Source organism: Bufo bufo, chromosome 4, assembly GCF_905171765.1.
Source record: "Bufo bufo chromosome 4, aBufBuf1.1, whole genome shotgun sequence".
Classification (NCBI taxonomy): Eukaryota; Metazoa; Chordata; class Amphibia; order Anura; family Bufonidae; genus Bufo; species Bufo bufo.
This window is the reverse complement of record NC_053392.1, coordinates 586,854,935-586,868,715: the sequence shown is the minus strand read 5'-3', so window position 1 is coordinate 586,868,715 and position 13,781 is coordinate 586,854,935. Positions and strand designations below refer to the sequence as shown.

General features: G+C 50.2%; 1 protein-coding gene across 1 annotated transcript in view; it reads left to right on the top strand.

Annotated features, from left to right (window-relative positions):
• USH2A (usherin) overlaps nucleotides 1–13,781 on the top strand; it is a 1,179,609-nt gene that overhangs the window by 854,594 nt on the left and 311,234 nt on the right. Inside the window, exons 49-50 of the mRNA XM_040430191.1 lie at nucleotides 9,556–9,732; nucleotides 11,278–11,934. Of these exons, the coding sequence (XP_040286125.1) occupies nucleotides 9,556–9,732; nucleotides 11,278–11,934 (834 nt within the window). The remainder of the gene's footprint in view (nucleotides 1–9,555; nucleotides 9,733–11,277; nucleotides 11,935–13,781) is intronic.

The following is a 13,781-nucleotide window of genomic DNA, read 5'->3' as shown; positions in this document are numbered from 1 at the left end:
TCTATTGCAGGGAACACCAGCCAGATGGAAGTTGAGGTGCCCTTGATGGTGTAGGTGTTTAAGGTGCTTTGGTGGCTGGGCCCCTGTGTTCATGATGCCAGCACCATAATGTGCAAATGTTGAGTGTAGTAGTAGAAATGATGAGGAGTCAGTTGTAATCAAACAGTTGAACGTTTACTGAATCAATTGTCTTCAGGTAGTCAGTACAGATACAGTTCATTTGTATGGCATGAGTGATGACTCAGAAATAGGTTCAGTAGTATTCCTTTTATAAGGTTTAGGCAATTGTCAGTTGAGGAGTTCTCTTTAAGGCTAACACTTTACAGGCAAGACTTCTGTAATTATTCAAATTATTAAGTCCAAACTATAGTACTCTGGTACTAAATATGCTGTTTTCTACTTATCTTGAGCTATCCAATAGGGGGATTCTCTTTAGTGGCAGTCATCAGTCTTCTGCTACATTATTTGCAGGATGCTCTCCTGAAGTATTCAGGTTCACTATATCCCGGAAGGCTTCTAGTGAATAAGGACAATTCTGCGCATCAATTATCCATTCGTGTAACGGCACTCCTAAAGTTGCTCTCAGGCACTTGTGATTGTGAAGTCCATAGGCTGGATTCTGCTGTAACCCTCACTAGGCTTGATTCATATTTAGACATAGACTTACTGTCTTGTGCTTTGCTGCTGTAGATAAATGTTCGCTGTACTCCCTTAGCCTGGCCAGAACCAAGGGGTAGAAATAGCAGACTACATGGTGGACGATGCCTGTTTCTCTCCTCCATACACTTGTTCTCCTACAACACTTCATTGCACTCTACATTCTGCTCTCTCTGCTCTAAGCTAGACACACCCCAAGCTGTATAAATGAGTGGCGCCAGCACCACCTAGGGGCGAATGGGTGTAATGACAATGCCAGCCTGATATTAGGAAAATACCATAACACTGCAAATACATTAGATAAATAGGCAGATGCTTAAATTGTCCCTTTTACACACATATGTGAGACGCTGCATACCTCACTGCTAAAAGATAAGTAGTCCTCGATGTTTGCATTGAAAGAAGCTGTGGATCTCTACGCCGTCACCTGAACTACACCAAATACACTCCACACACACGAATATGCATATATTGATTGCTATGTACTATTATGACACTTCGATAACCTCATGTAATAAAAAAGGGTTATGCACAACAATACAGATTAGGCAATTTATTACATATATATTTTGCATATTTCACATTTTCAAGTTAATTCAGGTGCATAAAGGTATTGCATATTATTGCACAAGATAGCAAAAAGGGATAATGGGCGTTGTTCTTTTTCTTTACTTGGCGGGGACAAAATGGGCGGTGATCTCACATTTGGGAAAATGCAGCCTATGACATAGTCCTGAGACAAAGTCCATCCCTAATTTGGGGTATAAATAATTTGTAATCCAAATGGTTAAAGTGCAAAAGTCTTGGATTTAAGAGGCTGTGCGTTGCATAGGATAAGGCACAGAAAAAAAATTTCTGGGTACATTTCCTTGAACGTTGCAAGTTAAAGTCTCAGACAACCTGAGAAGGGGGTAAAAAGGGAATAAAAGGGCGCAAAAACAAGGGCGCAGCTTGGGATTTGTCTGAATTTTGGAGTCCATAGTAGAGTCTTTAGAAGGGCAAAGGGCTCCACAGTGGCTTGGAGGAACTGCCACCAAAACAACAAACATCAAAATCTCTTTAGCAACAGTGTCTCTTGCCCCATTTCAATATTGGCCATATATAGTCACATGCAGCTTGGTCCTGACTGGACCTTTTGGCAATAGAGGGGGTATAATCAACTGGTGTAGCTACAACTGGCTGACCTGTAGCATAGGCGGGCAGCCTAGGTGGAGGGTCTAACTCTCCCCATTGGCGGTCCCACAGGGCCCGTATGCAGGCTAGCAGTGCAGCTTCATCAGCGATGGCTGTAGGTACGGCCAGACCCCGAAGCACTAATGCGGATGGGTGAACCTCCTCTGCTTTGTCGAGCGCGACCTCTGGCGTGAGTTCCGTGCTTCCCTCCGGTATAGGGATGGCAGACGGGACATCTTGCGCTGTCTTTTTCTCAGCCATTTTGGTCTCCTTCTTTTTCCTGCTCTCCGTCACACTGCTCCTCTCTGTGTGCGCTGTGTCTACTGAAGTGTTCAGGGCGCGCACGTATGTCACACTCTTCTGGTGCGCGACCCTCCCCCTGGGTCCGCTTTGCATAGGGAAGGCGCCAGCATTGTTGGACAATGCAACAGAGGTGGGAGGCACATTATTAATTACTTTGCATAAAGGGGTGACACAATAGATTTTCCCGCTCTTAAGTGGGTGTACCTCAATTTTCCCGCCGCTAGCAGGGCGTAGCTTAAAGTAATCGCACAGCAAATTAATCAAGAAGGCCTCCGGCGGCCATTTTAGGTTCAAGAACGACAGTCTATTCACTGACAGCAAACAGTGATAGTGACACAGCAACATGCTTTTAACAATGCGATTCTGTAGCAAGTAACTGTATAGTATGCCTATGTAGTGTTCAAGCTATTTAAACAATTCTCCACATTTATATTTTCCACTGTGTCAAAGCACATACATAGTCTTTTAAAAGGAAACTTTTCACCTGGATTTTGGGTATAGAGCTGAGGACATGGGCTGCTAGATCGCCGCTAGCACATCCACAATATCCATTCCCCATAGCTCTCTGTGCTTTTATTGTGTAAAAAAAAGATTTTATAGATATGTAAATTTAACCTTAGATGAGTCCTGTCTCCTCCATGCTTCAGAGATGAGTCCAGCGTTCTCTGACTCTGAGCCCAGTCACGCCCACTGTGAAGAAGCCCAGCACTGCCCCGCATCCTCCGAATCTCCTCCTTGCTCCCCGACATCACAAAGCTAGAGCGCCGTAAACTCACGATGGGCGAGCTAGTGCATGCGCAGTTTGTTCCCTGAGGCGGATGCCAGCACAGGGAAGGAGCACTATGCCGACACTGTGCATGCGCTAGCTCGCACATCGCGAGATTATGGCACTCTAGCTTTGTGATGTCTGGGATCAAGGAGGAGATTCGGAAGATGCGGGCGGTGCTGGGCTCCTTCACAGTGGGCATGGCTGGGGTCTGGAAACATTAGTAGCCTTATTTACATATATATAAAATCGTGTTTTTTTTACACAATAAAAGCACAGAGAGCTATGGTGAATGGATATTGTGGATGTGCTAGCAGCGATCTAGCAGCCCATGTCCTCAGCTCTATATCCAAAATCCAGGTGACAGGTTCCCTTTAAGTAAACAAGTGCGGCTTATTCTAAGGCGCAGAGGATTTTGGATCCTGTTCGTGATGCCAATTCATGCAGCGAGCCGGTCCGCAGGGTAAACACGAATTGGGTAGTAATTGTTTGTACTCACAGTTAGCAAAGCTAACTGTTTGTACTCAGAGTTAGCAGATGCTTAAAGTGTCCCTTTTACACACATATGTGGGATGCTGCACCATCAATATCAAAATCCTGGAGCATCTGTTTAAGGAGACATCATTACCTCCAGAACAGTGACGTCACGTTCATTGGTCACGTGGCCTAGTAGTTGTAATACATGCACCTCCGCTGCAGAATCTCTTTGACAATAAAAGGTGAGTACACCATCTATTGACTGACATGAAAACACTAATACAAGGTGTTACAATCCTACAGGCTCACCTGAGTCAGAGGATAGCTGGCTGGAGGTGGAGCCCAGTGGCAAGGACCGCAGGCAGGTTGTAGTTGCAGCGTAATCAGACAGAGGCGTAATCGGTTAGCAGGCGGTGGGTCAGGGCAGGCGGCAGTGTGCGTGGTCAGACAATCCGGATCGGGAACGGTGGAAGCAGGTCAGTTGGTAGGGACAAGCAGAAGAGTAGTCGGGAACAATTCCAAGGTCGGCAGCAGTCAAGTTGGTAGCAGTAGCAGCAGAGGAACAGCAGTAGATGCAGCAGGATCAAGTCCAGAAGAACAATAACCAGCAGGGATCTGGTGCAAGAGGCTGGGCTTATAAAGAGGAAGTAGCAGGTGCAAGGAATCACAGAGATTAACAAGGCAAGGCTGGAACAAGGTAGATCAAAGAGTTCAGTAGAAGGAAATGTCCAGAAGGGTTGGTAGTCTAGTGGCTAGAGCTACTGCCTGGGACATGGCTGGTCACTGGTTCGAATCCCGACAGTACTCCCCCCCTTCCAAGGTGACCTCCGGGCGCCGCAGATGATGGTTTATCGAGATGTCTTTGGTGGAAAGATTTTACCAGTCTGGGGGCATGGACATTTTCCTCTGGCTCCCAGGAGTTATCCTCGGGGGAATAGCCTTTCCACCCAACTAAATACTGCAGCCTTCCACGGTGGAGTCTGGAGTCAAGGATCTTGGCCACAGTGTATTCCTCCTGGTCTTGTACTCTTACCGGAGGAGGAGGAGGGGGGTGGCGGCCTGGGAAAGTGTTCTCAACATGTGGTTTCAGGAGAGAGCAGTGGAAAACCGGGTGCACTCGGATGGAGTCGGGAAGGTCGAGTCGGAAGGTGACTTCGTTGATTCGAGCCATGATCCGGAAAGGACCCATGTATTTTTGGCCCAACTTCCGGGAGGGAACCTTTGGGCTTAGGTTTCTGGTGGAGAGCCACACCTTGTCCCCTACCTGGAATTCCGGAGCGGGTTTGTGGTGTTTATCCGCTGCCTGCTTGAAGCGGCTCTGGGCTCGATGTAGATTGTCCCGAATATTTTCCTGTGCCTGTTGTAGACTTGCAAGACGTTCGGCCACAGCTGGGACTGTGGTGGAAATGGGCAAGTGAGGGATGAAGGTTGGGTGTAGGCCGGTGTTAGCGTAGAACGGGCTGTATTGGGTAGAACTGTGCTCCGCATTGTTATAGGCGAACTCGGCCGTAGAGAGGTGGTCCAGCCAGTCGTCCTGCAGATGGGTGACGAAACAGCGCAAATACTGCTCGAGGGTTTGATTCGTTCTCTCGGTCTGCCCATTGGATTGGGGGTGGAACGCAGAAGACAGGTTCACCTTGATCCCAAGGGCTTGACAGAAGTTTCTCCAGAACCTGGAAGTGAACTGTACTCCCCGATCCGAAACAACATCGTCCGGGGCCCCATGTAGCCTAAAAACCTCTCGGAGTACGAGATCGGCCGTCTGTTTGGCGGTAGGTAGGCCCTTGCAGGGGATGAAGTGGGCCATTTTGGTGAGACGGTCGACGACGACCAGAACGGTGTTCATGCCTTTGGAGGGAGGAAGTTCCACAATAAAGTCCATGGAGATTGAACCCCAGGGGCGGGAGGGAACCGGGAGTGGACATAGCAAGCCCACGGGGGAGGAGCGGGGGGTCTTGTTGCGGGCGCACGTCGTGCATGAGGAGACAAACCTCTCGGTATCTTTTCTGTAAGTTGGCCACCAGAAGAAACGGGAGAGGAGCTCCTGGGTCCTTCTGATACCCAGATGGCCGGCCGGTTTGGAATCGTGGTTGAGTTTAAGTACGTCAAGTCGTGCAGATTCTGGTACGTACAACTGCTGATCCCGGTACAACCAGTAGCCACCCTTGAGAGTAAGGTTTACAGCTCCAGGTGGGTAGGTGAGGAGGTGATCGTTCTCATACCCTTCCTTGAGGGAACCCAGAAGTTCCCTCAAGTAGGTGGCTCCTATGATGCTTCTGTCGGGAAGGATACCGGCCGGAGCCTCATTGATCTGAGAGGTTTCAGAGAACATCCTTGAGAGAGCATCCGCTTTGCCGTTCTTCGACCCAGGGCGATAGGAGATAACAAAATTGAATCTGGAGAAAAACAGACTCCACCTGGCCTGTCTGGCGGTGAGTCTCTTGGCGCTGCGGATAAACTCTAGGTTCCGGTGGTCAGTGTATACAGAGATGGGATTATGGGCCCCCTCCAGCAAGTGTCTCCACTCGGTGAAAGCGTCCTTGATTGCCAGCAGTTCCTTATTCCCGATGTCGTAATTCCGTTCAGCGGGGGACATCTGGCGGGAGAAGAAAGCGCAAGGGTGTAGGAGCATCTTTTCCCCTGAACGTTGAGACAGAATTGCGCCCACCGCAGCGTCGGAGGCGTCCACCTCGACCGTAAATGGTAATTCAGGGTTTGGGTGGGCCAGGATCGGGGCAGAGGTGAAGAGGGACTTCAGTTTAGCAAAGGCCTCCTGTGCCTCCGGAGTCCACCCGAAGGGGACAGTCTTTTTTGTTAGTTGAGTGATTGGGGCGATGATTTTTGAAAAGTTCCTGATGAACTTCCGATAAAAGTTTGCAAAACCCACAAACCTCTGGACCTCCTTTTCGTTCTTCGGGGCAGGCCACTCAGTCACGGCCTGGATTTTCCGGGGATCCATACTTAAGCCCTCCGGTGAAATAATATAGCCGAGGAATTGGGTGGAAGTCTGTTCAAATTCGCACTTCTCCAGCTTAATATAGAGAGACTGTTCACGGAGTTTCTGTAGCACCCTGCGGACATGCCCACGATGTTGTTCAGGGTCTTCTGAGAAAATCAAAATATCGTCCAGATATGCTACCACAAATTGGTCAAGCATGTCCCTGAGGACGTCGTTGATAAAATGTTGGAAGGTAGCAGGGGCATTGCAGAGGCCGAAAGGCATGACCAGATACTCAAAGTGACCATAGCGGGTTCGGAAGGCGGTTTTCCACTCGTCCCCCGGGCGAATTCGGACCAGGTTGTAGGCTCCTCGGAGATCGAGCTTAGTGAAGACTTTTGCCGCCCGAAGTCTCTCAAGGAGTTCAGAAATCAGGGGGAGAGGGTACCGGTTCTTCACAGTAACATTGTTGAGCTTTCGATAATCTATGCAAGGGCGTAGAGAAGAGTCTTTTTTCTCCACGAAGAAGAAAGGGGCCCCTGCAGGGGATGTGGAAGGTCGGATAAAACCTTTTTTTAGATTTTCGTCTAAGTACTCCTTCAGGGCCTTTAGTTCCGGCTCGGAGAGGGAGTATATACTGCCGAAGGGTATTTCGGCTCCAGGTAGCAGCTCAATCGGGCAGTCATAAGGCCGATGCGGGGGCAGTTTGTCTGCATTTCTTTTGTCACAGACATCCTGGAACTCCAGATATTGAGGGGGTAAAAGCTCCTTGGTGGATAGTCCAAATATGGTAGGTTCTTCGGGCGGAGAAGGGACGGATTTACGTAAACAGTTCTGAGAACAAAATTCCGAGCGGAACCGTATGCAGCGGGCATCCCAGTCCACCGAGGGGTTGTGAGTTTCCAACCAAGGGATGCCTAGGATCACCGGAAACTTAGGGGAGGTGATCAGGGAGAAGTGAATGGTTTCCTGATGATCGGGTTCGACGAGAAGTTGAAGATCAGCGGTCTGGTGCGTAACCGGCCCAGAAGAGAGCGGGGTCCCATCGACGGTTTCCAGATCGATGGGGGCTGCCCTGGTTACCAGTGGTATGTTGTTCTCATGGGCGAAGGTCAAGTCCATGAAATTTCCGCCGGCCCCCGAGTCAAGCATTGCGGAGCAGGGAAGCTGTCGTTCCCCAATGGTGATAAGGATGGGAACAATGAAGTGGGACCCGGTACCTGTAGTGTCCATGGTTTCAGAGGCCAAGGGTGAAATTGTAGCTTGTTGTAATTCCCGTAATTCAGTGACAGCAATGGTTCGGCAAGTCTTATTGGGGCACCTAATAGCGAAGTGCCCTGGCTCGCCACAGTAAAGGCAGAGTCCCGCGGCCAGTCGTCTCTCCTTTTCAGCAGCCGATAGAGTCTTGCGCAGTGTGTCGACCTGCATCGGTTCGGTGGAGGGTTGGTGAGCCGGCTGAGTCATTGGAGTGAAAGGGTACGCGGGCCTGTTATCTAAGGACCAGAGTCTTTCTCTCCTTCTTTCCGCGAGTCTCCGGTCAATTCGGATGCACAGTTGGACGAAGTCATCCAGATCGTCTGGGGCGTCTACCCTGGCGAGCTCATCCTTTATAAGTTCGGAGAGTCCGCGGCGAAATTGACTTTTCTGAGCAGCGGGGTTCCAGGTGGTGTCCGTGACCCAGCGGCGGAACTCGGAGGAATACTCGGCTACAGAGCGTCTTCCCTGCCGTAGACTGTGCAGCCTAGCCTCGGCAGTCGCGCAGCGGTTAGGGTCGTCGAAGACTTGGCTCATGGCTGCGGTGAAGTTGTCTAGATTATTTAATAAGAGACTGTGGGACTCCACATATGGGGATGCCCATGCCAGGGCCTCGTCAGTTAGAAGGTTAATGATGAACAGGATCTTCTTTCTGTCCGAGGAAAAGGAGCCCGGCTGCATCTGAAAGTAGATACGGCACTGGTTGAGGAACCCCCGAAACTGGCTCCGATCGCCGTTAAACTTTGACGGGAGAGGCATGCGGGAGTCTGTGACCGCGCTGCGTACGTCCAGTAGTTGACGCTGTAAATCGATAATTTCTCTCTGTTGGCTCTGGATTGCGCCTTGAAGTTGAGTCATTTCCTTTTGGGCAGAGGTGCCAAACTCCTGAAGTTCGGAGACTTGTTTGCGCAGGGTGGCCATCGCGGACTCCATTTTCTGGCTGGTTATTCTGTTACAATCCTACAGGCTCACCTGAGTCAGAGGATAGCTGGCTGGAGGTGGAGCCCAGTGGCAAGGACCGCAGGCAGGTTGTAGTTGCAGCGTAATCAGACAGAGGCGTAATCGGTTAGCAGGCGGTGGGTCAGGGCAGGCGGCAGTGTGCGTGGTCAGACAATCCGGATCGGGAACGGTGGAAGCAGGTCAGTTGGTAGGGACAAGCAGAAGAGTAGTCGGGAACAATTCCAAGGTCGGCAGCAGTCAAGTTGGTAGCAGTAGCAGCAGAGGAACAGCAGTAGATGCAGCAGGATCAAGTCCAGAAGAACAATAACCAGCAGGGATCTGGTGCAAGAGGCTGGGCTTATAAAGAGGAAGTAGCAGGTGCAAGGAATCACAGAGATTAACAAGGCAAGGCTGGAACAAGGTAGATCAAAGAGTTCAGTAGAAGGAAATGTCCAGAAGGGTTGGTAGTCTAGTGGCTAGAGCTACTGCCTGGGACATGGCTGGTCACTGGTTCGAATCCCGACACAAGGGTGAAACTAAAGTGGGGCCCTGGTACATGAGGGACCCACTGGCACCTCTGCCATTTCAGCAGCAATATAAATAGGACATGGTAGTTGAGGTCCCCATTACATATTTTGTATCACTGGCACCTCATCCTTTTCATGAAGAAGATCTGAAGCAGTAGCTGAGGTGTGTATTAGTAGGTTCTGCAGCAGGTGAGGTGTGTATTAGGAGGTTCGGCAGAAGCTAAAGTGTGTATTATGAGGTTCTGCAGTACCTTGTAGAATTATATTTTATTTCGCTGCAGAGGTGTTACCTGATGGGAAAATATACCTCAGGGGTCAGCAATCTCTGGCTGTTCAGTTGTTGTGAAACTACAACTCCCAGTATGCTCAATTCACTTCTATGGGTGTTTTGAGTACAACCAGGCATGCTTGCATATTAGGCACTGTAGTTTCACAACAACTGGAGTGCTGGAGGTTTGCTGACCCCAGATCTATACAGTTCTGTTCACTGATTGATAGGTTCCTACTTCCTTACTTCACAGATCAGTGGAGATTCATTGGTCTCCACCAGAAGACCCTAATGGAATTATTCTTGGCTATAACCTGAGAAGACGACACATGCAGCCATGTCGTTCTATGAAGATGGTATCAAGGGACTCAAATGGAAATTTTTGCATGTTCATCAAATGCAAGAAAGGAGAAGACATCTGCGGAGAGAAGTGCTACAACCCCCACCAGCAGGTAACACTATGCATACAAATAACAATTTTTTGCTGTACCTGATTTAAAGGGTAATCCCACCAAATTTATATTACTATTTCCAGTTTAGTTCATTTGTGCATCCATCTGAAGGGTTAATCTGATGCTCATTAGTTATTGTATGTTACTGTCCCTTTATTGAAGAAGCAAGAAAAAAAAACAAGATTGTCACAGCTCCTCCCCTTGTTTAAAGGAGATGTCCAGAATTAGAAAATAAAGGATCTATTCATTTTCCAGAAACATCACATCTGCCCATGGGCTGGGTCTGGTATTTCAGCCAGGGATGTAGCTAAAGGCTCATGGGCCCTGGTGCAATAGTCTAGCTTGGGCTCCCCTTCCCTCAGTGCTTTGTGGCCAGGGGCACAGGATGACATAGACTTTCTGCTGCCTGCCTGAGGCAAAAATTGAAACAGCACTCCCCCCCGCCATGCAAAATTCTCATCCTAACCCCTTCCCTCCAGCCCTACTGTTAAAGACATACTTGGAAAACATTACTGTGGCGGAAATAACTGGGTTTTGGAGGGGCCTGTTTGCCAGCCTTTTGCCTCAGGATTAAGGCCCAAATACTAAAACTTTGTAGGAGAAGGTAGAACGTCCGCACAGCCTAAATCTGTGGAACTGTTTTGGGCAGGAAAGCCATGCTTGCGGTTGGTCAAATGTGACTTCCATGGAATTCGGGAACCCCTGCTCAGATCTGGGTGATTTCTGTATATGTTATTCGCCCAGCTCAGAGCTATCCAGGGATGCATAATTTATGGGGATATGTGGGGCTTTGGGGTGTTTTCTGTGTTTTGGGGAAAAATGTGTGTTTTCTGCCTGTGAGTGATTAAGTTAGCCCATTGTGTTTGGTAATTGTATCACAGGCAGAGCCCATTGTGTTTGTTAATTGTATCACAGGCAGAGGGGGGTTGTGTACAATTGCTAGGAGTGTTTCCATACTGTAAATGCATGTGATTGGCTAATGTAAAAACTGTCTCAGTCTTCCACAAGGCCTCCAGGGGAGTGTCCCATGCTGGAAGACCTGCATAAAAGGCTGACATGTAGCCCCATTAAAGAGTTCCTGTTTTACCCTCAACATAGAGCCTCGTCTCATGTGTGGGGAAAAGGCTGCATCTACACTGGGGAATGCTATATGCTGTATACTCCCCTGGCTATAATCCCTGAGCTCTTTTAAGAGCTTGTTCCTGCATCGCTCTCTAAAGGAAGAGAGGTTCATCCACTGGAACCTGGAAGCCTTGTCGTAGGTCCAGGGTGGGTAGAAGACGGCAAGATCCCAACCAAGCTGCGGCGGTTTGTGGGGTCGGCAGTGCTTACAGTGTCAAGCGGAGTGCTTGGAACTCTCAGGAAGCACTAGGAGCATCCATCAACGGAGGCACCCAGTCAGGGTGCTGGGAGATCCGTTACATTGGTGGCAGCGGTGGGATGGTGTCCTAGTGCGAAGAGAAGCAGCTCGGAGACACCGTTCGTGGATTTACAAAATTGAGGGCAACGCTTGTCCCATACAGCGCCCCTGTCTACAGCAGTATGAAACCAGTTTGTAACCAAATAGCATCCCGACACGAGGAGGAGAACCTGATTGATCGGAATACAGTCTGCAAAGGAATCTGGTATAAGGCCCTGAAGGGCATACAGCGTCAGCGGGGCGAGAGACTCCCCAGCGAGGACCAGCGATGGCAGACGCGACTGGCCCTATGGATCCCCCTCCTGGGAGAGCAGCCCATAGAGGAGTGGGTGAAGGAGCTTGAGCTCCGGGTGCGACAAGAGCTGTGGCTGGAGAATGCCTACCAGGCGCTCTGGTGGTATACCGCTGGACATACACCCTGGACGGCCAAGCACGACAACCCGGAGGGGTATGATTACGATGGCCCTGGCCTGTTGTGGGAGTCTTTCACAGAACCTGAGTTCGGGAGCACTATGGAGACCCGATTTTATGACATCTACGACTTCATGGAGGGTATGCAAGATTATGCTGACCCCAATGAGGTGAGACCAGACTTGGAATATCTAGTGACACTGGAGTGGGGGCTGGAGCAGGACTACCGACATCTGCTCGAAATAATTGAGAATACCCTGCAGGAGAGTTGGGTGGCAGTCCCAGACTTAAAGCCCTTCACGGGGAAGACCCAGCTGAGGTACCCCCTACTTCACTACCAGCTACAGAGGTAGGGGACCTGATAGACAGGTTCTGGGGGGAACTCCATATGGCAGGTGAAGATGGGACTGAGGTCTCTCCACCGGCCCTACAGGGATGCTGGGCGGTCGGCCCAGATCCCCAGTGGCAGCCGGAGTTGCAGGGAGAGGAGAGCATCGTCTCCCTTTCCCAGCGGCAGTGTACCTTGCAGGGAGAGGAGAGCATCGTCTCCCTTCCCCAGCGGCAGTGGACCTTGCAGGGAGAGGAGAGCATCGTCTCCCTTCCCCAACGGAAGTTCACCTTGCAGGGAGAGGAGAGCATCATCTTCCTTCCCCAGCGGCAGTGTACCTTGCAGGGAGAGGAGATAATCGTCCCCCTTCCCCAGTGGCAGTGTACCTTGCAGGGAGAGGAGACAACCGGTCTCTCTCCCCAACCACAGGGGGACAGCACACCTAACTCCAATGGTGCAGATGGGACCACGGTCTCTGCACCAGACCTTCAGGGATGCTGGACGGCCGGTACAGATCCCCAACCAACCCAGCAGGAATGCCAGGAGGAGGAGGTAAGTGATCCCTTCTCTCCACAGCAGATACGCAACCAGGTCCTGGGGGTAGAATTCCCTGACCACATCCCAGCAGAAGAGCTGGCATCTGGGCAGAGCGCAGTCCGCCTCTTCCCTCCCATATCCTCTTGTCCAGAGCCTCACTCCCCACATGCTACCCCAGCAGAAGCGCTTGCATCTGGGCAGAGGGCCGCTGGCCTCTGCCCTACCTGTCCCTTTGTTACAGGGCAGGACTGTGCACCAGTTTGCCCAGCTGAAGAGCTGGTACCAGGGCAGAGTACTGCTGATCTCTGCCCACAAAGCAACCTCCACTCCCAGCCAGAGAGCAACACAGAGACCGGGAGTACCAGTTACCAACACAACTTTGGTGGACTCACTGGAAAGAGACAGGCTTCCAAATTCAACAGGTCCAGTATTTGGTTGTGGGTGGGCTGCCAGACTAACTCAGGTATCGACCTGCGTGAGGTCAGGTACCTGGTTAGTCTTCCCTGGAAGGGGGAGATGTGTGGCGGAAATAACCTCGCCACTGGGTTTTGGAGGGGCCTGTTTGCCAGCCTTTTGTCTCAGGATTATGGCCCATATACTAAAACTTTGAAGGAGAAAGTAGACCGGCCGCACAGCCTAAATCTGTGGAACTGTTTTGGGCAGGAAAGCCATGCTTGCGGTCGGTCAAATGTGACTTTCATGGAACCCCTGCTCGGATCTGGGTGATTTCTGGATATGTTGTTCGCCCAGATCAGAACTATCCAGGGATGTATAACTTAGGGGATATGTGGGGCTTTGGGGTGTTTTCTGTGGTTTGGGGAAAAATGTGTGTTTTCTGCCTGTGAGTGATTAAGTTAGCCCATTGTGTTTGGTAGTTGTTTCACAGGCAGAGCCCATTGTGTTTGTTAATTGTATCACAGGCAGAGGGGGGTTGTGTAAAATTGCTGGGAGTGTTTCCATACTGTAAATGCATGTGATTGGCTGATGTAAAAACTGTCTCAGTCTTCCACAAGGTCCCCAGGGGAGTGTCCCTTGCTGGAAGACCTGCATAAAAGGCTCCAATAAAAAGAGTTCCTGTTTTACCCTCAACATAGAGCCTCGTCTCATGTGTGGGGAAAAGGCTGCATCTACACTGAGGAATGCTATACGCTGTATACTCCCCTGGCTATAATCCCTGAGCTCTTTTAAGAGCTTGTTCCTGCATCGCTCTCTGAAGGAAGAGAGGTTCACCCATTGGAACCTGGAAGTCTTTTCGTAAGTCCAGGTTGGGTAGAAGACGGCGAGATCCTAACCAAGCTGCGGCGGTTCTTGGGGCCGGCAGTGCTCACAGT